Here is a 27,963-nt window from a genome sequence, read left to right as displayed (position 1 = left end):
TTAACAACAATTTAAATAGTTGGAATTTTTAAGGGAGGAGAACTCCCTGAGGCTCATATGCTAGGTCCAGTGACCTGCCTAGTGCTACTTAATATTCCTCCAGAGATTTAGAGAAATTGCAGTGTTGGCTTTTACCTACATTTAGGTAGGTAATTCTCTTTAAGAGGGAGAATTATGGAGCACCAAAGGGCTGCTAAGGTTTCTTTGTAAGGATATCTAAAAGTCCTCTGCAAGAACCTCCTTTCAACTCCTCTCCCCCACCATATCTAAACCTATGAATTTAGGGTGGCTCCTGGCATTGATATAAGAACTGTGCCAATTTATGGGATGCCTACAGATAAGACCAGCCCTAGGCAATGCTGCTGTGCAAATAAGATTTAACAAGAGGCCAAGAAACTTCCAATTTCTTGTACAAAGAAAGCTCCCAAGAAAAGAGCAAAGCAAAACCAAAGCAAACCCAGCACTGGGGCTCCCTGCCCGTAGTTTTGTGGAGGACATGGATGCTCCTTGTCAGTCTGAACATACCCTGGGTATCATAGGGCATTTTCAAGTCCCTACCATCATTTCTCTTCAGCAATCTTAATGGGGGATGTTGAAATATTATATTGCAATTGTTGTATTGAAGAGAAAAAGAAAAAAAAACTAATGAAATTATTTATACTTCCAGGGAAGAAAACAATGAGATGATATTGTCTTGAATGACCTTTCCTAAGTATGGGGATATAGCATCTTACACAATAGACTCTTGGTTCATGTTTCAATTACTGACCTTTACTGCGGAGAAAATTAATGCAATTTTCATCGTAATCCACCCGTACAAATAAGATCCATACGGAAGGTTTCCACATGCTGAATCTAACTCAAATGGAAAATGTCAGCTCTTTGCTACTGGATGAATTTGACTTTAATTTGTTTGGCTGGAGTCTTTTTGAATTGTGTTCATAAAATTTGTATATCTTCAATACCTATTTTTGACAGAGAATTTCCTACATTAAAGACATTGAATTTTTATTCTTTGGTGATTTTTTTCCACTTCTGGCTTGTTTTTTTTCTTTTTTTTTCCCAATATATGAGATACTAAACATTTCTTGGAAGTTGCCAAATAACTTGGCTTAAAGCCACAGTATCATTTGATTCTTCCCTGTTATATTGCACGAGCCAAGCAGGACTACACTGTCTCACCACAGGACAAAAACTCTTAAAAAAAACCCAAAAGACCAACAAAAAACCCTACACATGAATTGTTGTAGATTTAGATTTGTCTCTGATTTTCCTTTTTGAATCAAAAGAAAGTAGTAGTAAATTAAGCTTTGTCTGTTGTGGAGGTGTAAACTTTTATGCAGACAATGGAGAAGACTCCAAGGCTCTTTTCAGTCAGATTGTGCCATGACACAGTCATTCACAGGATAACTGTCTGCTCTTGAAACTCTACAGTCATTATCAGAAATGGGAAAAAAAATAAAATAAATAGAACTGGTCAACAATCAGACAAACTGAGTTGCATGAAGCTTGTCTATACCTTCCTGCTGGCAGACTAAAGATGCTCCAGTGATGTGATTTTAAAACAATCTTTCCTCAGCCTGACAGAGCCCAGAGCTGACAGGACACAGCCTGAACTCCGTGTCCAAGATGGCACAAATCCGAGAAGGCATTTATCCATGGGAGAGCCGGTGCCAAAGGGACAGAGCACTGCTATCTTTTACAGCCCTCCGTGCTGGTATGTGGGGAGGGCAGAGGGGGAGAGGATGGGGGAGGCAGCAATTAAGCCCTGTCATTTAAGACAGATCGTCTAGGTGGAGGGAGTTAATCTGCTCTTGGGTTTTTGAACTAAGTGTCTGTGTATTTATAATTTGTAAACAGTTCATCTCTTCGAGGGTGTGTTACAATTCCCAGAAGCACGGTCTGTTATGTCTAACAGGCAGCAGAACCCAGAAGGGCTCTGTGTGCAAGTATTTTGATACAGCAGGATGACAGGAAACAGAAACAGTGACCTCGTACACCACAACCCAGCTAGCAGATTTCAACTTTGGGAGCTCTTGTATTAGGGAGGAAAAAAAAATACACAGACTTCTTTTTAAAGTAGACTTGTCTGTTTAAATGTTGACATTGCCATGAGATAGTGTCATAAAATTACATGTTTCTTACACTCCCCAGAGAGCACTGGCCACCCTCAGACTTGGAAAAGTGTCTTAGAATGTACTTAATGTAATTAAAGATGTACCTAATGTACTTAAAGATGCAAGTCATGGGAGTGCAAGCGTGGCCCATCACTGCTGCACACAAGGGGGTACACACAAGGCACAGGAAAGACATTAGGGCAATTCTGCACAGCACCGGCCATGGGACAAATATAGGGGCTGGCAATTGTCTCTTCTGGCAACCCTGTGCCAGAATTCCATCCATAACAACTGTAATGTTGGGATGTAAAGTGTTATCTTCATGAGAAAGCCTGCTGGGGGTATCTGCTGTGAGAGGAGTGTGTGTGGAATGGAGAGAGAGGCATCCCGTTACAAAATGGTAGGGCCAAACCATCAACAGCTCAACACTGACTCCCAGGAGTTTTACCAAACCTGCACACTTTGTTAAAATAAACCAAGAAAGTGAATGACAGTGAAGCTGTTTGGGGGGAGACAAAAACCCAAAGTCATTAAATCCACATTGAAGTGACCCAGTTGTATTTGTACAGAGAGAACCAAGTCACTGGATTGAAATGTAGGGTAAATGTAACCTAGAATATCTTAGCAGCAATGAATCTATTGCACACAGGAAACAGAGGATTTGATACCTATTCCATACAATCCCTTTTCCCACCTCAGCAATTGCAAGGGAAAAAACAGGAGTATTAAAATAGAAAAAAAGTAAATGGGATTGTTCCAGTGAATAAGTTACACCTTTAGGCACCACACAAATAATATTTGCAAGTGTCTAGAACCAAGCGCCCACCAAATAGAAATTATTGACTTCTACAGATACACAGTATTCTTTTGAAAAAGATGAAACTGTCATTTAGCAACTTCTGATGAGTTTCAGATATTGGTCCATTCAGCTGACAAATTTTATGATGCAAAGAATAAATTATAAATGAGAACATTTAAACAACTACTGTGTGTTGCAAGAAACCTGTAATTCAGCTGGATTGCCTAAACTTCACTTTATAACTTTGATGGATTTCTTGTTGCTCATTAAAATATAAGCACAGCAGAAGAGTCAGTTAAATTTAAATCATTATTCCCATCAATTAGTCTGCTGAGCTTCAATCCTAGGGTCTCTGACTGAGAAGAGTTAAGGTGCACTTGCTAGCTGCATTATTGATTTGCTTCTTAATGATCAACAATTTCACTGTAGCATTTTTTAAAACATAGAATATTCAAGAAGAGTCTTATTAACTTAGTATGCAATTTGAAAGTTTCACATCCCCTCATGAACATTTTCTTCCTAACAGCTAATGTTCCTTTGCATGCTGTTGCTCGTTAAATAATTCCTCACCTTTTAGCTTTAAAGTATTTATAGATTATCAGATCCTCCTTCACTTACTTATGTTTTTTCAAGCTGTATACATTAAGTTCTCTTAATCTTTCTTCATATGTCATGCCCTCTAATCCTTTTATCATTTGTCACTGTGGTTTGATAAACTTGGAAAAAAATCCAATGAATTTTTCAGAGTGAGAAGAATGAGTAAGTATGTTCCAATAAAATAAATAACAGGCTTTGCCAATTCCAATTCTTTCCACATTTCTGCTGCTGAACTAAAACTGCTTTTTTTCCCAGGCTCTGAAAGAAATGTTGAGAAAATTCTAACCAGCCCTCCACAAATCACACCAGTTCTGGCCTACTGAAGTGGAAATGCCAAATCGTTTGGGAAAGCCATTAGTAGGGAATGTCAACCAGCAGTGAGGGGGAACTGCACATCCTTGTGTAGATGTTTGCACCTCCTCCACCACACACACCCCTGCAGGAGCACATTCATGAGCGTGTGCCCACTGCAAGGTCAGGCACAACCTGGGGCTGCTCAGAGTCAGTTCTGGTTCAGGTGTCACACAGGTGAGACTGGGATGTCACACAGGTACCGCCACTCTGGGACGTTACACGAACCAGCCCCTTCCTACTTTCAAATCTGCCAAGCAGCAAACTGCTGACAACTGCTTTCCCAGTTAATACAGATAATAACTGAAGATTTATGGAGAGATTATTTGTTTGTGTTCTCCCACCTTCCCTCTGATTCTAGCCAACACAACTGTGAGATATGCTCACCTTATCATCTTCATCCTCGTCTTCATCCAAGCCCATAAGCTCCTGCAGAAGCAGATGTCCATATTACAAAACACAACACTTATTTTTTTAGTGACAGGCAATGTTCAAAAAGCTTATGATACTCCCACAAAGTTTCACTATACAATTTTCTACCACTTCTATTGAAAGTTATTTAAAAAACCCACCTCTTTCTCCTTTCCAAAACAGCGTTTTATATTCAAGGACCTTTCTTTTTTGTGGTATTCTGAACAAAGCATGCAATACCCTATACAAATTTTAAGTCTAAATAAAGCATTAGTGGCTGTGTCCAGTGTTCTGAAGGCAACAGCCTTTCAAACACATTGCCAACTTTTACTATCTGTAAACAGCTTTGTTCTCAGTCTTGCAAATGAACCAACTGGTATGTCAAGGCTGAGGACTCTATACTCAACTCGTTCCATCTCCACTGCCACAATGACTGCTCCCTCCCTTTAGGGCCATTACTGAAACATTAGACCTTAGAAAACACATTAGTATGAACATAATCAATCTCACATAGAATCCCAGTCAGATTTCTATGCAGCATTATTTCCTCCCTTTAACTTCTGTGCTGACAGGTAGGACAGAAAACAAAAGACTTGGCGAAGGCTTGGAATTAGGAGCACTTGGCTTTCAATTCAGGTATTTAATAAACTGAGCCTTTAACAGGGTCCTCCAGTTTTTTTTTCTTGGTTATTTAATAGCTACATTTGAATCTGTGTACTACAAGTTTAAATACAGCAAACATGCAAAGAATGTGAAGAATCACAATAAAAAGATGTTTTGAATTTAGGGTTTCTTAGGGGGTTGGGTGTTTCTCTTTTGGGGTTTTTAAATTTCTTTTTTTTTTTTTTTTTTTTCTGAATAGCATTTCATCTAGGATGTAAAAGGTACTGGGGGCCAGATAGCCAGATTTATTTTTTTGGCTCTTTGGAATACCCTGAGCAGCTGAATTAACACTGATCATGGTTTAAATTTCTATAGAAGCGCCCCATCTGTAAATCATAAAACATTTTACCAATATACACGAATATAGCCTCCTGGCAAGTGGATCAGGAGTACAAGGTTAATACTGTTATTCACATTTTATAGCACAGAAATCAGAGAGAATTTGAGGTTCACTTTTGCAAAGACTCTTGCTTGCATTCCTCTGTATACACAAAATGTGTGTGCTGGCACACAAAAACCAAAGGCAGTGAATATCCAGCCAAGGCCTGAAGAAGCAAAAAAAACAAATAAATGACTGTGTAAAAAGCATTGGCATTTTGAAGAAAACCTTTTCTCATCTGCAGGACAGATGTGACTGGGGCTAACACCTGATTGTCTATTTTTGACCTACAGATGGTTAGAATCATAGACACACATAAAAAAGGAATCAGGTAATATTAAAGGCACTTTTTGACTACTTGTTCCATATGATCCCAATCCTGCAAAGCACTTTGGCAGACGTGTGATTTTGCTTATGCAAAATGCACCCCTGAATTTCATGGCTTACAGAATGTGTGACAGCAAAAGAGCCAAATTCCTGATGGACCTTTCTTTAGTTTTACCACAATTAGCTGTATTTTTAGAAATAGCCTTTTAGCAGTGTCCATCTAAATGATGCTCTGCTCAATTTTTCTGTATCATGTGAGACACTCCTCACCTGAACATGCAACAAACTCGCCACAGGATGAGGGAAGGGGCTGGAAGGCACTCTCTGTGTATTTTTTTTTCTTTTTGCTAGGTTATTATTGTTATTTTTTACTGCCTTTTGTATTAAAAACAAAAACATCTGTTTGCCTGGGATTCTCCCACATGGGAAGTTCTGCTGTTCTTGATGAAATCAAGTAGTCACTGAAGACACACTGTATCTTTCTGCATTATTCTGGACTTGGCTGAAACTGAAGAAAGGAATTTCTTTTACCATGTTTTCAAATGAAGTATCCCCTGGTCTGGATAATGCAACTTCACCTGTTTTCTAAGAATCTTTCCACTTGGGAGTAGATGAAAACAAAACCAGGAGCAAATTTTCACACTGAAACTAAGAAACCAGCTATTGAATTCTTTAATTCTAGGACATTACGCCTTTGGGTCAAATCCACTTGGCTCATTCAGGTAAAGGCATTCTTCATGGTCAATTATCAACGTCAATTATCTTTTAATCAAAAGTTAGAAGGAAGCTTTCCTTTGACTTCCATTTCATTACTGTATTTATTTCAATTTTAAAAACAGAATATTATGGATATTCATGAATTTACTCTCCTTTCTAGCTCTAATTACCATTGTTAAAGACAGTGGTCAACATCAAAGAATCATTTCATACCCCAATAGTAGCACTTTGTCACACTTGGTGATTATTTCTGTGTTCAAACCTTTCTTTCTCCCAAGTTAAAAACCAAAGCCTACATTCCTCGGGGGAAAAAAAAGAAAACATTTTTCTTTTAAGAGCTGAGGATGGGAAAGAGGAATAAAAGCTTCTTAAGACCTCAGATCACAGGACAAGTTTTAAAAGAACCACATTCTTTTTTGGATTCTATTGACCTTCCTCTTGTGTGAAACATGAATCATTAGTGTATGCAGAGTGCAATGGCAGGAAGGGAATGGCTTTTAGGAACTTGCTGCTTTGCAAACCTTTTTTAATTCAACTTTAAAAAGTTTGTAGTTATTTAGAAAGTGAAATCCACCTCCTACACACTCTCATCTTCTTCTCCTACTACTCTGAATGGTTTATTGCTTTAATTGAATAATGAAAATTGAGAGGGTTGATGTTTCTTTTCAGTAACTTTGAAACAAAAGCGTTGTTTAGCTACACAGCCAACTTAACGCCGTTAGAACGCGTGACGCTTCGCTCGGGGCAAACCAGGGCTGCCAGAAATGTAACTCCACTTGCCACTCTACTTGCCTGGGCATCCTGGGCAATATTGACCTTCCCTGTTTTGACGAGGGAGAAGTTGTATGCAAAGAGCACCAGCAAAGCCAGGGGCACCATGTACAGCTCCACGGTCCAGACGGTGACCACAAATACCTGGGAGAATACAGACAAGTGTGGAAAGAGACAGACATGTAAGAAAGGCTGTCAGTCACGACCACTCTGCACATTCCTCCTTGAATCTCTGCTAACCTCACTCAGATTTTTATTATTATTGTTGTTGTTGCTGTTATTTTGGCAAAGAAATCTGCTCCCTCTGTTCTCTGTGAGTTCATTAGGCTGCTGCTCGTTGGCTTCTCCTCCCCTGTACCTGGGGAAGGACAAACCATGAACACGAGGTCAGCCCAAGGTTTCTCCACTCCTTCCTGCCAGGGGGTCTTTCCCAGGCTAGGGAAGAGCATTTTCCTCTTGTGCAACAGGAGCCATGGAGCTCCCTTGTCACTCCACAGGGGATGATCAGCAAATGCATCTTCACCATTAATCCACCTATCCTCTTGGCACAGCAGCACAGAGAAAGGACTGTCACCTTGCAGGAGGCAAAGCCTTAGGCTGCACATGATTCATTGTTTTGGAAAGGGATCCAGTCAGCCTAGTCTCCATTCTCATACTCTTACCATTTTTCAGCACAGCATATTCTGATTTCACTGGTTCTTTGGAATCTCTTTTCCTAAAAACCAGTATGAGTCTGTGTGTTTGGACTGGTATCTGACAAAACCCACTAGAAGCAAAACCAGAAGCCAAACTGGAACTGAAAAACACACAAGTAAAATAACGGGGATCTAAAAAGCACATAGGATTTTTCAAAAAAATTGTATCAAGCCAAACTGCAATCCTATCTTAGAAGTACCAACAACACCTGAACAGACTGCAAACTTAGAGGGGTTGGCAATGCAAAGTTAATAAACTAAATCCAGAACTGCCATAAAATGTATGTTGTGATCCCATTTCCTTTTCTACTCATACATAGTGTTTCCAGAACTGCCTAATGCTGGTAGCAACCTGAAGCTATTTTAAGCAATCTCCTTCAAAGACAAGGCACAAACATATTTTTCTGATTTTTCTTTCCCCAGAAGAAGCTGGTTTGATCAGAAACAACCATCACGTTTTTGGAATAATACAGGTAAATGGAATTGAGTCAGATCCAGTAGAAGTATCTCAAACAACAACAAAGGGAAAACTCTATGGGTGATGAGGAAACAAAATCTCTACCTCCCCTCATCCTTGGCCTGCCAAATACTACATATAAAGACAATGCTGGCAGTTGTAGAATGGGATATTTATGGCAATGTATTTTGTGTTATGGACCTGAAAGTGTAACCACACTGTACCAAAGAAACACTTCCCATTGCATTCAGCAGTGTGAGAATTTACACCCCCACAAGACAGCAGCTGTTTTAACTTTTTAAACAAAAAGACTTGTCTGACATCAGACAAATGGCCAGTTAATACCTACCATGGGCCAAACATAAACCAAGAAACAATGGCTGTATCCATAACCTTGCCCAAACAGCACTTGAATTTTCTGGAGTGCACCTGATTTCATGTTAGCTGTTGCTATGCAAGGAATTAGACTGTCATCCTGTTCTTGGCATTTGTTGGCCTGTAAAGCAATCTTCAAGATATATGCATTTATAAAATGGGCTGACATCCAGGAAATATATCCCCATGGTATTGATTTGCAGCACAGGAATGTAGAAGATGATTTGGTTTGGGTTTTTTTTTTCCCTTTTTTGATCCTGTTGTTCAACATACTAAAAAATTAGAAGTGATAATGATTCACACAGACATATTTCATATGTAAGCATGGCAACAGAAACACATGAATCCAGGCCTAGAACTGGTACTTGATTTGTCTTATAGGAGTCTTGCATAATTTTAGCTAATAAAACCTTCAATAATTTTGATATTCACAGTTAAAACATCCCCCGTAAATGAAAAGCTGTAACCTGAACAAGTTCATCTGAAGCTATTCCAACTCCTTTGGATGAATATATACTTAAATATATATGAATATATAAGACAAAGTGAAGGTGATAACAGCTTCTGTCCTACCCTAATTTTTACTTCAAAGAACAAGGACCTGTCATTGTACATATCTCCACAGGTATCCTTCTCAGGCACACACAGATTAAAAAAAAAAAAAAAAAAAAAAGACATACATATAAACATACATCCAATCCTTCCATAAATTCCTTTCATAGAATATTCATTCAAAACATTTGCTTCAGCCCATGGGAGTGGGTTGCATTTGCAACCTCCCTGGGGAAGGAGCAAACTCAGCCTTCTCTTGATGCAGCAAAAAGACCCCACCAGCAGCCAGCCAGGCAAAGTCCTACAAGGACTCATTGAAGCGCTTGAAGAACCTCTCTTCATTCACTCAATTGCAGGACTTGACCCAATTTTAGTGCATCTGTCACCATCCTATGTGAACATCACCCTGCTCAGCTGCAAGTGCAACACAACCTTGCAATCACAGGTCATTCAGGCAAGCTACAAAGTCAAGACCTTGGTGATTTTAGATCTTACAGTACATTCTGTGTATTATTAAGTTTCAGACCTCAAATAAAACTTCATTACAAAATCTCACTGTAGGCTCAATGGGTAGCTGAGGCATGCTGCATCCTCCGTTCTAATGCTGACTGGTTAATCAGCTGCTGAGTTATAACTCAGACAGTGAAGCTTTGATAGAGCTCCCACATCTCCTTAACAAGAGCTGCTTTGCTGCCATTGCCACAGTACAGGGAACTTTCATTACTGTGACACGACACAGACACAAGACAAATTGATTTAGCTATTCAGAAATTATTTAGCCTCGGAGGTATGGGAAATGATTGCTGTGAACATACAGTACATAATAAAAGTTCAGAGTGTGTTTATAGAGCGAATAGAAATATTTCTGCTGTTCTAACAGTCTTTTGAGTAGTTCTGCAGCATCAGTTTTCAAAGCAGATCTCAAGCAGGCCCATGTCCTGTTTTATCATCTTTCAGGCAGCTCCCTGACACTGACCACAGCACCAGCAGCCCTGTGACACAGATACCCACTCCCCAAATGACAAAGGCCTCAATCATGCATGTTTTTACTCTCTCCTCAGTGATACTTTATGCCTGGGCAAAGGTCTTGAATTATGCTCCCTTCATTATTTTCTTATCAATATTTTTATGGCAAAACTCAAGAATGCTTCAGCTGCTGATGTAAATAATGGCTAATGTAAGGAAGAATATCTTCTTGATTTTTTTGTCATCCCCAGTCTGATTTTGCCTAATCCATAAACTAGAAAGAGAATGCATTAACAGGTTCAGATCACTTTCCCAGTGCCACAGAAGTCAGGGACACAAACCATGTCCCTGCTTCAAATGATCCAGTTCCAACAAGCCATTCCTTTTTTCAATGTTTCTTGTTGTTAGACCAAGTTCTGTCAGACACAATCCATTACATTAATTGCTACTTTTTCTGCTGGGCTTCACAGTGTTTGTGGGAGAAATTAAAAGCACAGCAGCCAATTTCTAAAGTAAGAATTAAAGTAGTAGAAACGAGTTTTCTACACTACTCCTTTTAATGCAGTTTGAGAGTATAAAAGCCTATTATAGAAGTGAGCACTTTAATTCACAGCATTCTAAAACAATGATCAAAATAGAAACAGGAATGGGATAGACGTATCTTGAGGGGAAAAAAAAAAGAGCTCTTGAAGCTAATATTTAGACTAGAGCTCTACCTAAAATACAACAGCAATATCACAGGCTTGGAGAAAGGACCACTTGATTTCAGCTGATTAATGTGTTGCTATTTCAAAGGGCCTAATAACTACAAGTTAAAGCTCTGGAGGTTTGGGAGCCGTTTCATCTGAAAATCATTGAAGAGGGGTCCAACTGTTCCTGTCAAGAAGCATGGAGTTTGAACAACCATGAGAGTGGCCCTTTTGACAGCAGTACAAAAGATGAGAGAAGGCAGTCTCAACTGAAAGTAAAAACAAACCCTTAGAAACACGTTTCAAATCTGGTTTTTCTGCCGCTCTGGTTCCAATTTAGCATCTGACTATTAAGACCAGATTTTAGACGGGTGTCTACTAAAATATGCCCATAAAACATTTGTCACCAGCAAACCCACAGTCATGGGATAGAACAGTTTTAAGAGGCTTAGAAACCTAGCATAAGATAGGATTTTCTGTGTGATTTTTCTACCCAGTAATTACAATTTTTCTAACTGTAAGATTAATAGGCTCTTTTTGACCTGGCAAGCCTTTGTGGTGCAGTGAGGGACGCTGTGTTTTGTGACAGAATAAGTCTTGGACAACACCAGTGATGGGAGGAGAGTGATGCATTCCATCAGATGGAAGAAATAAAAGCGAAAGGAGATTAAATGCATGCGAGGAACCTATGGTATAAAGTTATTTTCTTGGACAGTGTTGGCTCCAATGCTAATGAAATGCCTCATCAGCAGACCTGTGAAAAATATTGTTTGAAACTCCAAGTTTCAAAACACACAATTTAACTGAACTCTAAACTTCTAACAGCTTCATCAAAAGTTTCCTCACGATTTATAAACACGTTCTGCTGTAACTTGTGAAGGCAGGAGAAAAACTCGGGCTGATACTGGTGTGAACGCCCAAGTTTGGTTTTGAACTAAACTACACCAAACCAGATCAGTGAATTTGATTTGAAACAGAAAGACGTGCTCCCCCTTATTTACAGGGGAGAGGAATTCTGTATTTTTAACTTATTTCTGGGCTACACACTTTCAAGTTGCCGTGCACACACAAATGAACTCCATAAAAAAAAGACAAATTTTTTAGAATAAATATTAAGGGATTAATTCTCTATTTTTTGGGTGTTTCTAAGCTTTCAGTCACTCTGCTCCAAACAAAATACAGGATATTAGCCAATAGCATAAGATACTGGCTCCCCAAAAGGGCACTCGAATCCCTTGGAGGCAATAAGCCTGTCAACAACAAATTATTTCTGACAGATACTTATTCCTGCCCTTAGACAGGGAGAGTACAAGAGCAGGAGAATGAACACACTCACAGAGGGCAGTACATTTGTGCATATGTGCATATATAGCTGTGCATATGGAGACATCTCTTCCAGATATGGGCAATATGGATGGAGGAACACAGCAGTGCTGAGCCTCCACTGACAAAAATCAGGTTGCCTGGTGAGGGCCCAGCCTGATTGGAGTGCAGCAATGAGGCTTGTGCTCTTGGGCTGGCTTTGCATGGAATACTGAGAGTATTAAAAAAAAGAAGTAATTAAAAAGAATGGAAATCATCTTAATGCAGCCCCATCTCAAGGCACAGCAAAAAAAGGCTGAGGAAATCAAGTAGTACATATTTCCCACTAAAGATCCTCAGCCAAGATGCATTCCAGAGTCATTGTGACTGATACTCTCCTTCCCACATCTACCTGATGCTCCCTCACCTCACTGCGTGCTCTTCCCGCACTTCACAGCCACGAAACTGGAGCTCAAGGAGGGTCAGCTCTGAGCAGAGTCACTCCCTCATTGCAATGCAGTACTGGAGAACGTGGCAGGAAGAGAAATTACACTTAAATAAACCAGCAGTGGCAGAAGAAACCTATTTACTTTAGATTCAATTTGTTTTTTGTGTCCCCGGCAAAAGAACGGGGAGCATCTCAACGGCAGCGCAGAACGTGCGCTGTATTGAACGGCAACGACCAAAATCAAAAATGACCTGAAGGAAGAGAGGGCTTTAAATATTTATGCCACATTACAAATCATCTCTGCCTTGCTCCACACACCAGCGTACAAGTTACTAATTTTTTAAGGGTGTACCACAAGGCAAAGAGCTCTTTGAAGCAAGTGTGAACACAACCGGAATCCAAAAAAAAAGACACAAAAAATCCACTTAAACATCCCAAAAGCCAAAACAAAGAATTAAACTGTGCCCCAAAAAACCTCAGCCTAACATGTGACTGCACAGAAGTAGAAATAAAGGCTACATTTGCACAATTTGTTACCATGTGCATGAATCTAATGGTTTTTTTCCTCAGGTAATGCTTTGGATAACAAACAACAAACTGTGGTTGCCCAACCCAGTTGTCTGCATAAGTTAAATGACACAAAGCCATGTCCTGCTGCCATATCCATATCCCAGCTCTTCTTTTCCCAAGTGCATCTTGCTGAGTGAATGGCCCGGGATGAGCGCAAGGAAGAAAAGAGGGGCCCAACTTGCTGGGAAGTACCCAACTGGTGCTTGACAATTTACATCACATGTGAGGGTTCAACAAGAAAAAGGAGTAAAAGAATAAAGCCTGTGGAGGAGGATGGGAGCTCTGGTCAGTATGGTCACAATTTTACCAAATATTCAAAAGTTAAAGAAAAAAAACAATGTTCCCCACGCCCAACAAAAAAAAAAAATGCAAAACCAACAAAAATAGCCCCAAAAACATGCGAAAAAACTCATACTGTTTAAGTCAATATGTGTTAGGGCCTTTTTTGTCATTGCCTGATTTAGACTCTTCAGGGGGATCTCATTTTCTCCGCTGCTGGTAGGAAGTAGAGACTCATTTGTGTTTTAAATGAAAGCTGTGATTCATGTGCAATCACAGGACTCTTAAGAAATAGTGCTTTAAGAAGAAGCATGTTCTGCAAAAGTCGCAGAGAAATCAGAAGAGCTGACAATATTGCAATCTGTTCTCCACCATCCTCTTGGGACACTGCCGTCGGAAACTCCATCAGGGAAGGTTGGGATGCTACACTCAAGACTGCAAACACTTACAAAATGTCCCCACTCTGAGCCTGAATTACTGCTGCCATTAACACGTTCAATGGATTTATCCCCTACCCATAACAATGCCTGGAATCAGAAAGAGATAGCAACAAAATAAAAACTAAGCTAATTTAAAAGCGACAGTTTTCTTTGATTCTGATTGTTTTCATTACGTTAATGAGGTTACCCAGCTGAGAAAAGTGGAACCAAGATCCGTGGATATATTTCTGTAATGAGGAGGTCAGGGAAGAGGCACTCAGTCTAAATTTATTTCACTGAACTTACCACTTGTAAAGTCTGTGTGTAAGTTAAGATTTCTGTATTGCATTCCAGCTATTTGACAATTACCTGTTACACTGGTCACTGTGGATGGTAATTTCCAACATGAAGGGGTGCATGCCTGGAGTGTCCCCTCTATCCTCTAAAATATGTGCATTTAACCCCCAAAGCCAACACCCATGAGTCCAGTGGGTGTCCCTGTCCAATTTTCTTGTGGCTCCCGCTCTATCTCTAATCCCTATAAGAGGTTAAACCAAAATCAGCTCCAACATGAGTTTTGGGTTCTATATTTATGTATGTACAACAGTTTTAGAGTAAAAGATTTCAAATCCTTTTAGGCGGCAGACACTGAAGAAATAGCTGTTTGCCAACATGCTGACTGGTCTAATTTTTCCCTCATGCTTTTATCTAACGTATTTTACATTTCCTGTGCCAAGGAAAATACAGTTAAGACCCTCAAGCAATAAAGCTTAAAATCAGAAAGAAAAGGAAAAAAAAAGAAAACAAGTATTACAACAGTTTTCTATGTTTTGGGGTAATCCCCTAGGGATGGGCCAGGGGAATAAATCTGCATGCTATTTCTAAAGGGGTTACTATCACAGACCAAGGTGACTGGAGAGGATCCCAAAACAAAGAGGGGGTGACATGCAAGTTAAAAATAAATTTGCTGTTTTATATCATAGGTAAATTAAATAGTCATTTTTAATTCTAATGTTTTGGTTTGTTTATCAGCAGGGTCATAGCTCTGGAATTATTCTCATACACACAGTTATAATCTATTTGCAGGGAAGACAGGCATTAGGCAAGTTAAAAGCCTGATCTTATAGTAAATAATTCTTCCAAAAAGCATCAGAAAAAAATATTTGTGGTATTTAAAAGAACACAAAAAAAGTAGGCAAATTTTATTTATTCTGGATAAGGTGAACACCTTAAAAGGGTCATGAAAAAAATTATCATTTGCTAAGCTGAAAAATGTCCACTTATTTGGAGATGTATTTGTTAACATTTTGAGAAACATTAGCAGCAAGGGACAGATGGTGACGTAATTGCTCAGCAGTGGAAGGAGTGGTGGTGGAAGTGCTCTTAAATTTGGGCTCTCAACTGGCTTCCAACTGGTAACAAGTGGGAGTCTTAAACGATATGTGTAAACTACTTTAATGACTCCTCCTTCACGTTCATAATGTAAATTAGAGCTGAATGAGTAAAGGAAAAAGGGCTCTCTAATAAAGCAAACATGTTAAATTAGACTGTGTTCAGTGAGAATCACACATAAGGTTACTTCCCTGGCATCTCTAGCTATGGTACAGGGGAAAAAAGTAAAAAAGAAGGTTTGTAGAACTTGGCAGTAAACCCAGTCAAATGAGGAATAGATGATTGAAGCACCATTGGTGCAAAACTGCCTTGTACCCTCTTTTCCAAAACCTCCAGTCCTAAAAAACAACATTTCCAGAAGCAGAGTAAAGGAAAAAAACAATAATTTTAAAGAATCCCAAACCAGTAAACCAAGACCACAAACCCAGAAATCTAAAAACACTTCTAAAGCACATATAAAGCAGTGAGATTATATTCTTTCAGTGAAAGAATTCCAGATTATTTATCCTCTGTCCTTAAACTCTACCTGGGATTCCCCAACACAGCCCCATGCCAGAGCCCGGAAATTCTCTTTATCTGCCTGGGATAGATTTCCCACAGTGAAGAGGAGAAATGCAGTTCACAATTGAACCCCAGCCCTTCCCACACCTGACACACACACACCCAGGACACCAGGAACAGTGTGATTACACAACACTTAAACAATTCCAGCAGGTTCATCATCTGCAGTGTGACAAAATTGCTGCATTACAGAACAAATGCATGGAGCTGACTGAGGCTCACTGTAATTATACCCTGGATATGTTACCATTGTAAGCTAACAGCAGTGACACACAAAAACACCCCCTGTATATTGACAGCATGACTATGTAATAGAGATTTTCCACCAGCAGACCTGTAGCATCTTCCTTTCCAAAACACAGAATAATCTTGAAAAAAAGAAAAAAAAAATTTAAAATTGCAAGACTCCCACAATTTCAGGCAGCTGTTCAGGTAAAACTAAAGCCAGAAGATTGTTTATTTTAATAAAGCTATTATATGTGCAACTCCAAATTAGGAATGGCAGGAAACCGGGGGGTGCCTAAACCTTCACCACCTGTTTGCCCTGAAAATCAATTAAAGTCACACTATCACAGCAATCGCTTTCTAGCTAATAAAAGTTATACAGCTTCAACATGCAGCTTTAGGTGCTTTGAGGGAATGTGCCTGAAATCTAAATCCTGAGTCTCACATTACTTCAACACTAAACACAACTCTGAACCACTGTAAAACTTACTTTTTGGGGGTTAGAGAAGGTGTTAAGAGAAAAGAGATCCCCAAATGCTGTTTTGATGCAGTGGATTGAACTAATAATCAGTAAATACTAACGATTCAGCCAAGAACATTATATAGAGTTTGAAGTAGGAGAAAACTGAAGTCCTTTATGACACATGCCTGTTCAACATATTCTGTGCTGCAGAACAGATCCAACTTTACAAGTTGAAAGCAAGGGCAGTAGAGACATCCCAAGTGTTTTAGTAATTAAACGAATATGCATAATGAACCATATGCCCAAAGGGCCTGTTCTTCATGTGGGCCAGATTTTTGTTTGAATTTTTAATTTTTATATACAGATGAAACATTTCATATAATATAGCAACAGTGCAAAGGAACATGCTATGCAGGAAGGGAAGGAGGAACTACCCATCTGAGAACGATCAGAATACACTTGATGAATTCTGCTCCTCAATTTCCGATTCAGAGCCAAGAGGGCTTTAAAAAAAAAAAAAAAAGAAAGAAAGAAAGAAAGAAAAAAATCTTTTTCTCCTTTGAACAGCTGTATTACTCATCTGCTCAGAGTCTAGAAAAGAGGCATTGAATATATGTATATTTATATAGGTCATATTTATACATTTATGTGTGAAATGGATTCGATGCACCAACACATTTAGATGCTGCAAGACTAGCAAAACACAGACACTATCAAACTGAAAAGCTTCTGATCCACCATAAAAGAAAAAATAACTACAGGATGGCTCTCTGGTCGGCAGGACCTGTCACATTGTGTGAGCTGCAGTGAAACAGGACACACTCACATCTGTCTGTGAAACAGGAACGGGCATTTTGAAAAAGATGGGTCAAATTTCACTCTTGTTACAGTAATGCTACCCTACTGTGAATGTGAGGATACCACGGCCTTGCTGTAGAAATATTACATCTCCCAAGTTCTCCTGGGGTGGAGCCATGCTTCTCCTTTGTCAGTAACATTTACCATTTCTTTCCATCCCTTGCCCTTAAAGCTCTTTCCAAGCAAAAGCAGCATCCTTTGCAAATGAAAGCTATTTCAAATATCTATACTGGTTCTAGAAATATTTGAAATATCTCTATTTCAAATATTTCTATTTCAAATAATAAACTAGTTTTGATCCACTGGGCAAATTTCTCTTTTGCTTCAAAACTCCAGTGACACTGCTTTTTTACCACACTGACAGGTACTTGTCAATGTGGATGTTCTGGTTCAGAAGCAGAAAAACTTTCCTGCCTTGAGCTTTACCAGCTTTTACCTTTGTTTCAGGTTTTATGGACCAAGAGAACTCAAAGGCTAATCAGACTTAGTGAGGGAGAGGAAAATTTTGGGAGTAAATAGCAGAATGTCTCACAGCAGCTGAGGTGTGGCACTGCCCTGGGATAAACAAGGACTTGGTCCCACAGAGATGTGCTGGGGAAGCACCAGCCCAGCAATAAGGGATGGAGACCGTAACATGAGCATTTCCCAGATAAAAGGGTGACTTTTCATCAAATTCAGCAGTTAAACTTTTTATGGAACTTTAGGAGCTCCTATAACCAAAAGTAAGTGGCTTGGCAATGCAGGAGCAACCCTGGTCTCAGGACTAAAGGGTATTTAAAAGCTGAAATAGGTGTAAATAGCAGCATCCATTGCTCTCAGTCCTAATTTGGGGTCTGTGCTCTTGCCACTGCTGGGTTTGCATGATCTAGTGGTCTCCATGGAAAGACAGATAAACTTCAACAGCTGTCAGAAGACAAAAATTGACAAGGAGCATCACCTTCCCTGACTGTTTAAATCCTTTAAGGAAGTGTTGCAGCAATTAGAGAGGGAGTTTAATCTTTGCAGAGTGCATTAACACTCTCCGACCTCCCAGACAATAGATCAGACCTCAGACACATAATGCTTCCCCAAGGCTTTTTAACCAGAGCATTTGATCTCATCCCACTCCGTGTCTTACTATAGGTAAGACAGGATTCATTGGGCACTAAAGGACCACTGCCTCTGCCAGTATTCATACAACTTTCAAAAAAGAAAGCAGGAATTGCTTTCATTGCAATGCACGCTGCTGCAGAAGTACCACTTCCCAGAAGAAGGAGGGAAAAAAAAAAAAAAAAGAAAAAGAAACAAAATAAGATTAAAACCATCCAGAGTAGCTCTGCAAAATGTCTTCATTTTTATTAATCTCATATTTCCTTTCTACTGCCACTGTTTATTTCCCAGGTTTGGAATATAAATCTATTATTTGAAAAAAAAAAAAAAAAAAAAAAAGCTTGATTAGTCTCTTGTTCATCGAAACAGTTATCTGATAATAATTTAAAAATACTTCATTTCTTAACCCCTGCAGAGGGACTTAAGGGAAAGGGAATTAGGAAGACAGGTTTAGTTTATTAAGGAAATTGAAATATATCACTGCAAATAATTTTCCCAAATGTGTACATGGAAGTATCTGGGGAAGTTCTTAACTGATAGAACAAGTCATCATCTCATTCCTGATGGGCATGTTCTGCTAAAAAAAAAAAAAAAAAAAAAAAAAAAAAAAGAACTAATATCACTGTATCTATTATGCATTTCCCATTTAATATTCTAAACATTTTAAGAAAATTTGCTTAGTGCAAAATTTTTAATGGAATTAGACTGTCTTGCCATCATGTTCTGACAGAATCCACATCTCCTATGGCCAATACATAATGGGAGGGTAAAATCAGCTCACTGGATTCCCACCCACTGCTAAAAAATGGGTGCTGCAGTCTCCCTAAGCACTGGGGGCTCTCTCCCCATGCAGTGCATTTGAGGTACCCTTATGGCTAAAAATATTTAGATGAGGTTATTAATGCTTTTCATTAGCAGTAGGATTTGGTTTTATTTTTCTAGACTGACAAAAAGTGCCTTTTTGTGGAGTACCTGCACTGCAAAAAGGTTTGGCTGCTGTTGAAATGGGTATCTCAAATTTGCCAAGCCAAGTGCATCACAAATGACAAAAAGGTCACATATACCCAGTATATTTAAAAACAAGCAAGCCTTCAAAGTCAAAGTGTAATGCAGTTATTTCTAATCTGAACAAACAATAGAATGCATCTAATGAAAGCTGACAATTGGCTTTGATACAGAGATGTGCTGCTCTTCTCTTCCATTAAAAGATGAAAGCTGAAGGGAAGTACAGAAGACAGCGACTTCTCCCAAAACAAAAGTAGAAAGTTCTGAGCCTGAGCTAGCAAAGTAGTTAAAGGCTGTTTTAGTGAAGACTTTTGCTCACCTTTAGCACTCATCCCTCAGTAAACATGATGACTTTACACGGGTAATGCTAAAGGTAAAATAAATCAGCATATTAGACTGGTACAAAACACTACATGTTTTACATATTTATTAACACTTCTCAAAATCACAGCACTACCTTTAAAAAAGAAAAAAGAAAACACACAGAAAAACACCAAAAGAAACCAGCTAAGCTTGACTACAGCGTGGATGCCACAATTAAGAATAACAGATTTAATTATCATGAAGTTGTGGGGGAAGAGATCAAAACTCTATTGATGTTATTGGTAGCAGTGCAAACCTTTACTGGGGAAGCAGTCAAATTTATACATAATTAATAGCAAAGATTTTTTTAAAAAGATCAGTTTTCTGGGATTTTGCAGTCATCCTACTGCTCCACATTTATTTCCAACTGAATATTTTTGTTTAAAAAAGTGTAAGGGACACACCCTGATTTAAGGTATTTTTACTATTACTGCTACCCTCAAACAACCCAAGAACTTTCTGGTTACTTAAGAATTACCTCTAAGTTAAAGCACATCTTAGTTGCTAATAAAGTAAAGCTAAATGAGAGCAGGGTTTCTAAAAAAGTGTATTTGCTCTACAGCTTCTCTACTAATCTCTTTTTATTTCAGAACTTGTAAAGGATCCAACTCTTTCTTATTTAAAAGAAAAAAAGAAAAAAAAAAAAAGCCCGACAAGCAAACGCCTTAAGAGAAATCCCTCAAGGTGTATCTGCCTCCCTCATAAAACCAAATGTTGCATTACCTTCAAATAGGAAATTTCTTCCAGTTGTCACGATTTCTGCAACTAGTGTTACATTAGCACTGAGAGAAAGGGTGAATTAAATTAAAAATAAAATAGTTCAAGCAAGAGAAAGAAAACCTGCCAGAAAAATCTGACAAAAGCCTGAATGCCAGAGCTGGCTCATTCCTGAGGGTCCATCGCCATCTACAGGCTTTTCCTCTTCTCAGAAAACCTGATCATTCTATTCACACAGGATTTTTGCCCAAAACGAGGATGTAGGTTTTTAACTGATATTAAATAACACATGTTTGCTGAAGCTAATGGAGTTACAGTGATTTAATCCACCTACGGATGTGTCTCTACTTATTCCCTCATCTTGGAAGAATAAAAAACTTCCTCTTTGCTTCAGGAGAATGCAGTGCTGCTCTATAACTGCATTTGTGTTAAAAAAAAAAAAAAAAAAAACAAAAACAAAAAAAAAAACACAACTATCTTTTTAAATTTAAAACAAAAAAATACCCACACTGATAGGGGTGTTCCACAAATGACATGGGGGATAATAATCAATGTCTACAATTTTCCTGTAAAACTGAGTGCTTTAAAGTACTTTGTAAGAGGTGTCAGGTCAAAGTAATGTGAATAATGAAAAAACCCAAGCAGATGCTGACTAAAAGAAAATCAATACACCTGTGGATCTGGGGGGGGGGAAAAGAGCACACTAAGTATAAGAATTTTAAATGTTAATGGAATTTTTCTTCCTTATATATACCTTTTTCATCCTACATGCCATGGATTTCCTGCCTTTTTTGTTTGTTTGTTTGGGCTGAGCCGTATGTTTTTCCCATACAGCTTGCAGAGTCTAAATCCATGCCAACTTCGGGAATTTTACAAATAAGCTTCTCAAATTCTGGTATTTCCAATAGTGGTGGGTAAGTAGCTTCTGTCTCACACTCCTGTTTAATGAGTCTCACGCAGATGCAACATTCATTCAACTCAGAATACTAATTTCATCTTTGTTTATGCAATTTCTAGTCTATGAATAAAGTGAACTTTCAGAAAAAGCACCAGGCAAATTGGGAAAATGAAAATGACTGAATCCTGACATGGAAAATCATCTCTTTAGGATCAGACATGATAGCAAATTATTGCAGATAAATTTCTCTTGGTTTTCAACCTGCCACTCAATTCAGAAGAATTACAAGTCAGAATCTTGTGATGAGAATCAAAACTTCAGAAGATGCCCATGAGTTTTAATGTGAAGTTCCCCTAAAGAATTTAAGGCTGCAAAGAGAAATGCAGCACAAGAGAAAAACCAGCTTTCAGGCAGTGAGCATGTCAGCCTTGTCCAGATTTTTTTGTGGCAAACTCCTAAAGTCTGAATAGAGGTTTGTAAGATAACCATAAAAATCATGAGTTAAATTCACTTTTGATATAATCCAAGTTTTGCAATTTTGTTAGGAGTAAAGGAACCAGTGCTGCATTGCTGGAGAGAGAATTTCACTTTTTCTAAAACAGTTAAATAATAATCAAACGTTTAAAAAAAAAAAATTAAATGCTAATGTGTGATCACTCTCACAGTTGGGAGAACACATAATATCTGTTAGTGAGGCGTTTGATACAGGAGTTCAGCAGTGTTAAATATACAAATAAACCCAGCAACAGGCAAGAGTATTATTTTACTGTGCTGAGCAAAGCAAAATAAATACAAGGCATGCAAAAATAAATAGGGAAAGTACAAAATAGCACAAAATCAACAACAATCTTTTGCAAAACTTCAGGACTTTGAAAGACACCTGACATTATATATGAAGGAAAATAAAAAATAAAATTTAAAAAAAAAAATTAAAAGGCTTCATAATTCAAACGGTGAAAGTACAACACAATATAGCAAACTCCAGCCAGACCACAAAGAGGGTTTTGCTCTTCATAAACATCAGATCAGGCAGCTAAAATTATTACCAAAGCTCTCTTGTAACTGTCACCTGTGGTGGGTATAATTACAGGCTACTGCTGCAAGCACGCCCACGTCATATGGCAATAAAAGGACCTACAGCTTGCCAAGACCAGGCAGACAATGGAGAACACACACCACCTGACGAGAGCCCAAAAAGATCAGCCAGGGAGACTAATAAAAATGACAGCTTCGAGACAAATGACAAAGCTTCAACCACCAAAAAAAAAAACCACAAAAAACCCAACAAAATAAAGAAAAAAAAAAGCGATATCAAATTAGCTGGAAATGCAAGCACTGAGCAGAGTTCCACAACAGGTTGCAACTTGAGCACAAAGGGAGGTAGAAGGATTTGTGGATGCCTTTAGTTCAGGTTTTAGCTAGAAAAAGCCCTTTTTCATTTGCCTTTTTTTTTTTTTAATTAGATAAAACATTCCCACATTTGATGTTGGCTTTGTGGGCTGTCGTTTAATAGCCAAAGAGATGAAAACTACATTTCCAATCTGGCTTGGGAGACTGACAGACACATGTATCTATTCAGCTATCTAAGCATCAACACCTTCTAGGGATAAATCCACATACTATAACAAAGCTGAATTTTTTTCTCCTCACCTTAATTCTCGATTGGATGCCTGCATGCACACTCCTGCTGACCAGCTGCACAGGGGCTTATCCTGCATCAGGACTGTTCTTTTACCCAAATACTTGGACCACAGAGTTAAACACACACAGCCAAGGTATTAAAGGGCTTTATCATCAATTAAGCCCAACAAAATGCAATTAAAGAGTGAGAGGCAGTGATTTAGGTCTCTCTCATTACCGGGGCTGAGGGAATCATTTCGATGTGATGCATTCAAGTTTTGAGTACATGACACAGAAAGCCTCAAAAATATCAGCACAGCGTAATTTAAGAGGAAGATCCCTGGCCCCAAAATCAAGGGAATTCCTATACAGGTAAATGCCTTGTTAAGCACACACAGAGGAAATGACTCCTCAGATGCAAAACATAGTTTTGCTTTTATTTTTATTTTGGAACGTTTCACTGGTAAGACACAAATCCCCAAAACTCCTGAGCTGGAAACATAAGGCCATCCATCTTTTTCAGAGTTAAAAGGGATATTTGTACTGGTCTGTGCTCAGCTCCATCTCACCCTGACTCCAAAGCTTCAAACTCTGCTTTTTAAATCTTGTTTATTGTGTTGTCAAGGCTCAGAGTGGTTATTTCCCTATTAACTTTGTCCTTGTTTGTTCTTGCATTTTTGAAAGAGCTGGAAATAACATGTGTTTACTTTGCTGTGTGTCTCTCAGCATCGTCAATACCACTGTTGCTATTCCAGGAATTTTAACTGCTGCAGCAACGCAAAGTCTGGGATGTCGAGCTTAAATTGTATTCCCCCTCAACCACGGAAGAATAATAGTGGAAATGTAAAAATTGGAGGGGGGAAAGGGTGAAACCATCCCTTTTAATTGTCTGGAGAAGCCTGTTTCTCATCCGAGCAGCCACTTGTGTCAGGTAACGTGCTCCTGACAGCTTTGCTGCAGAACTGGTGCCTTTGCACAGGCACTGCCATGAGCAGCCAGGGGGAAGCAGGATGTAAACGTTTCCCCCTTCATTAGGATATAATAATATATCTTCTGTTGGGATATAACAGCCTGAAATAAAAACACACCTCTCCGCTCCAGCCTTTCCACCGGAGTTCGAGACAATGATTTTAAAGCTGTGCCTTTGCCAGGGATTTGCGGAGGGGAAAAGGGGAATAAATGTTGGGGGCTCTGAAGAATTACTTACTAGGTGAAATTCCTGACACCTGCCTCTTGCTGCTCCTCCAGCACCAGCTCTGGCCTGAACATGAACGAATTTCTGTAGCAGGGATATTTTACAGCTCCCCTTTTTAAATAGAAACTGCCTTCCTTCCTTTGCCGACTGCAAAACACAAGCTGCAAATGGGCTGAGAACAGCCCTTAGCAAAAGCTCTACAGGAAAGCGGATGTAAAGAGCATCTCTCTTACATTAATACTTTTTTCTGTCTTCTTTTTATTTTTAAGTTTTTTCTTCTTCCAAGTTCCCTATTCAGTATTTGAAGAATACTCATTCTTCTCTCTTTAGGATTACATCGATTCATTTTATTTAGCTTTTTAATGTGGAGACATTTTAATCTACCATTACTTTAATGCTGTTCCCGAACAGTTTGTGAACAATGATTTATATTTCATCTTCAGCTGTGAGGATAAAAAAAAAAAAGAGGGGATGGGGGGAAGAAAAAAGACTATACCCTTCTCATCAGTTACACATGTAGTCATGGCAGGGTGGTTTGTGTTTTGTATCAGAGAACTGCTTGTTCAAAATTAGATAATCCACAGGGAAAATTGGAAATATTTTAGGGAAGCTCATGTGAGCACATCTCGCTTCCCCACCCTATAGAAGAGTGAGTTATTACCACCTACTGGTAAATACTCAGTTAAATTAAACCTCTCTCCTCTGCTTGGTTGGCCAGAGGTGCAAGAGAGGTTTGGTGACTCAGTCTCTGTCTTATTCCATAGCTGCTACTGGTCTCCCTTCTCCATAGACTTCTCATGTTCCCTGTGAAACTTTCATCCCAAGAATTTCCTCTTACTGATCTGTAACTCCCCTCCCATCAAGGGAAAAATACAATAAAGTAAATCACTGTGTTGCAAAACACTGCAGGAGTTAAATTGGATGTTTTACCCATATATTGTTGTCATGTCCAGAGTTGAATTATGCTCAGTACAAACAGGGCTGGAACATTTTGTGCTTTGCTCAGGAAAGCCAAACCATAACATGCAGGAGACACTTGTCCACATACAGAATGAGAGATTTACCCCAAGTAAACTCCAGAAGGCTCCGATTTTGAGTTAACAAATATCTCTCCTGAGGGAATAAAGAACATTTCTCTCTTACTGATAGGCAATTAGCAATTTTAGAGGACACTGTCAACAAGCAATGGCCTTTTGCCCGTAGTTCATTGCTATAAATACAGCCCAGCTCAACAGGGATCAAAAATTGTTCATGTCTAATAAGATGATTGGTATCTTCTCTCTGAGATGAGCTTAGCTGGGCTCAGATCCAGCTCCTGTGTCGGGAGCTGAAGTGTTCCATCACACTGCCCAGAAGTTCACAGGCTGCAGGCTCTGCCCTTTCTCTCTTCCTGCCCCAGGTCAGACCTGAAGCAAACTGGCAGAGCAATGCACATCCCTGCAGCCTCACCCAGCCAGCCCTGGGGCTCCTCAGCCTTCCAAAAGCTCCCACAGCCCAAGAGGCCAGTGCCCAAAACCAGGCATCCTCGAGCTCCCTCTGGGATTAAAGAGCTTTGGAGCTCTCAATGGAGAAGAGTGACAAAATCCCACCTCTGCAGCAAGCAGCACAAAAGTTTACATTTGGGCTGTGCTGCTGCATCCACAACCCCAACCCTTCCTCTCTCTTACATCATCCAGCTTCCTGGGAAGCCCAAAGTGCTCCAAAATGACCCCATGGCTGTCATTTTCCCAGCTGCCCACCATTAAATAGCTGCAGGGAGTTTGACCAGAAGCCCCACGTTTCCAACACATTATGCTGCATCACCACACACTCCTCCCCTTCCTCCCAGTGCTAAACCACCATCAAATAATTAGTAGACACAGTACAATGTCACTGCAAAATAAATAAATACTGCCTGTGCCTGTTGCATTCCTTGCCTGGCTGGTCCCTGCTGCCAGCAAGGGCTGAGCTGGAAAAATCCCTCCCACCTGTCCCCACCCAGGCAGCAGCCTGGATCAGCAAGAAGCCTGAACTTGATAGAGTGGGAAATGCTGCCAGTGAAAATGAAGTCTTTCTGGCATGGGTGAGTGTGCAGGGACCCTGAAGGAATCCAGCAGCAGCACTGCCAGCCACACCAGAGGTGCTCTGGTTGCTGGTTTCCCATCATTTGCCTGATCCTGTCAACGTCTCTTGCAACTATCATACAAACTTTTAAAAAATATATATATGATAGTAAAAATTCCAGTCAATATATCCTTTTAATTCGCACCAGCTTATATTTTTTTAATGCAATTACTGTAATTTCATTAAATGGCATAATTACCATTAATGCAGAGAAAACTGTCAATAGAAGGTGTAATTATGTTGTATAAAATCACAAGCACAATGTGCAATGATGCATAATTCCTCATGAAAATCATTGTGACTAAAATTAACTTTTAAATATTTAAAAAATATACATAATACAGTAGGAATGATTTGGTTATTACAGACCTCACTTCCACAACCAGCAAAGGGGGAGCAGAGCAGGCAAGGAGTGTTTGCATACAGAAGAAAGGTTCAAAAATTTGGTTTAAATGTGCAACAGGAAGGTAAGAAGACAAGTTTTTGTATGCATGAGTGGGAAAAACAAACAGGTTATAATCAGACATAAAAGCTGAATTGTGAGCAGAACATTTCTCCAGGCACATTGCAGGACACAATCCAACTTTTGGATAACAGTGTGGAAGTGATGTCTCAGTGGAGAAAAGTGTGATGAGGAAGGAGTGAGGAGGACCAGGCTAAAAGTACAACATTGAGACTGCAAACTGGTAGAAAATTGTCCAAGGTAGGATATGGGGTGTGTCAGGCATGAGAAGGACCATACAGGGATGTACTGGACTATGTGTCCAGGTATCTTCAAAATAAAGAACTTTTTGTGACGTATGTTTCAGTCAAAACACAAAACACAACATACTGGCTTGAATACAGAGATAACTGTACCAGGATTAAACAGAAAAGGATGTTTGAAGGTCTTTTTGGTCTTAAAAATCTACAAATCCCCAAACCCTGAACTGATGGAGAAGAATACACAAAGTGCTTAAAGGTATCTCTTGGTATATGAATGTTGTCAACTCTATAGGCAACATTTTTCACGTGGGGGAATATTCCTGATATTCCCAGGCGGACACAACCATGTGTGACCATTTTTCACACCAGATCAGTGAAGAGAGGTAAACTATGAAGAACCCAGAAATCCTGTGTGACCCTTTCCTCTGACCCAGGATGTTTTCTCTAGTTGTGTAACACCATTTCCACCAAACCCTGTATGCACAAGGAAAACATCACCAAAAGTGAAAATTTGCTCTTCATCTCACCTCCCTTTCAACCCTCTTTCCTAGACCTCTAAGCTTGAAAAAATTCTGATTTTACATGTGCTTCAGCAGAGCCCAGTGTCCTCTGTGACTATACAATTAACTCAGATGAAAAATCATCAGATTAAAAGCACAGAACGCTGATGAAAAATGTGATTACATTTTTATAGCACAAAAAAATTCATCTACTCACTTGTTCTTGGGACTGTCTCCTCTCACCATTACATCCTAATAAAGAAATTTAGCCTGGGATGATGAATCTTATAAATGAGGAAACAGAGTGAGAGCATTTTTCTCATTCACTCGTGTCCTGCCTGTGCTGTCCTCTGTTTCCTCCCTCTTTACCTGTCCCTCTTTTTCT

The 27,963-nt window shown here is 39.3% G+C and overlaps 1 protein-coding gene across 3 annotated transcripts in view; it reads right to left on the bottom strand.

The window, feature by feature from the left end:
* MCTP2 (multiple C2 and transmembrane domain containing 2) overlaps positions 1–27,963 on the bottom strand; it is a 121,109-nt gene that overhangs the window by 15,910 nt on the left and 77,236 nt on the right. For all 3 annotated transcript variants that reach the window (XM_072933717.1, XM_030281240.4, XM_030281241.4), the window contains 2 exons: positions 7,154–7,276; positions 4,252–4,293 (listed from right to left, as the gene is read on the bottom strand). In XM_072933717.1, the coding sequence (XP_072789818.1) occupies positions 4,252–4,293; positions 7,154–7,276 (165 nt within the window). The remainder of the gene's footprint in view (positions 1–4,251; positions 4,294–7,153; positions 7,277–27,963) is intronic.

Source organism: Taeniopygia guttata, chromosome 10, assembly GCF_048771995.1.
Source record: "Taeniopygia guttata chromosome 10, bTaeGut7.mat, whole genome shotgun sequence".
In the NCBI taxonomy this organism is placed as follows: Eukaryota; Metazoa; Chordata; class Aves; order Passeriformes; family Estrildidae; genus Taeniopygia; species Taeniopygia guttata.
The sequence above is the reverse complement of the archived record's forward strand: the minus strand, read 5'-3'. Positions and strand labels throughout refer to the sequence as shown.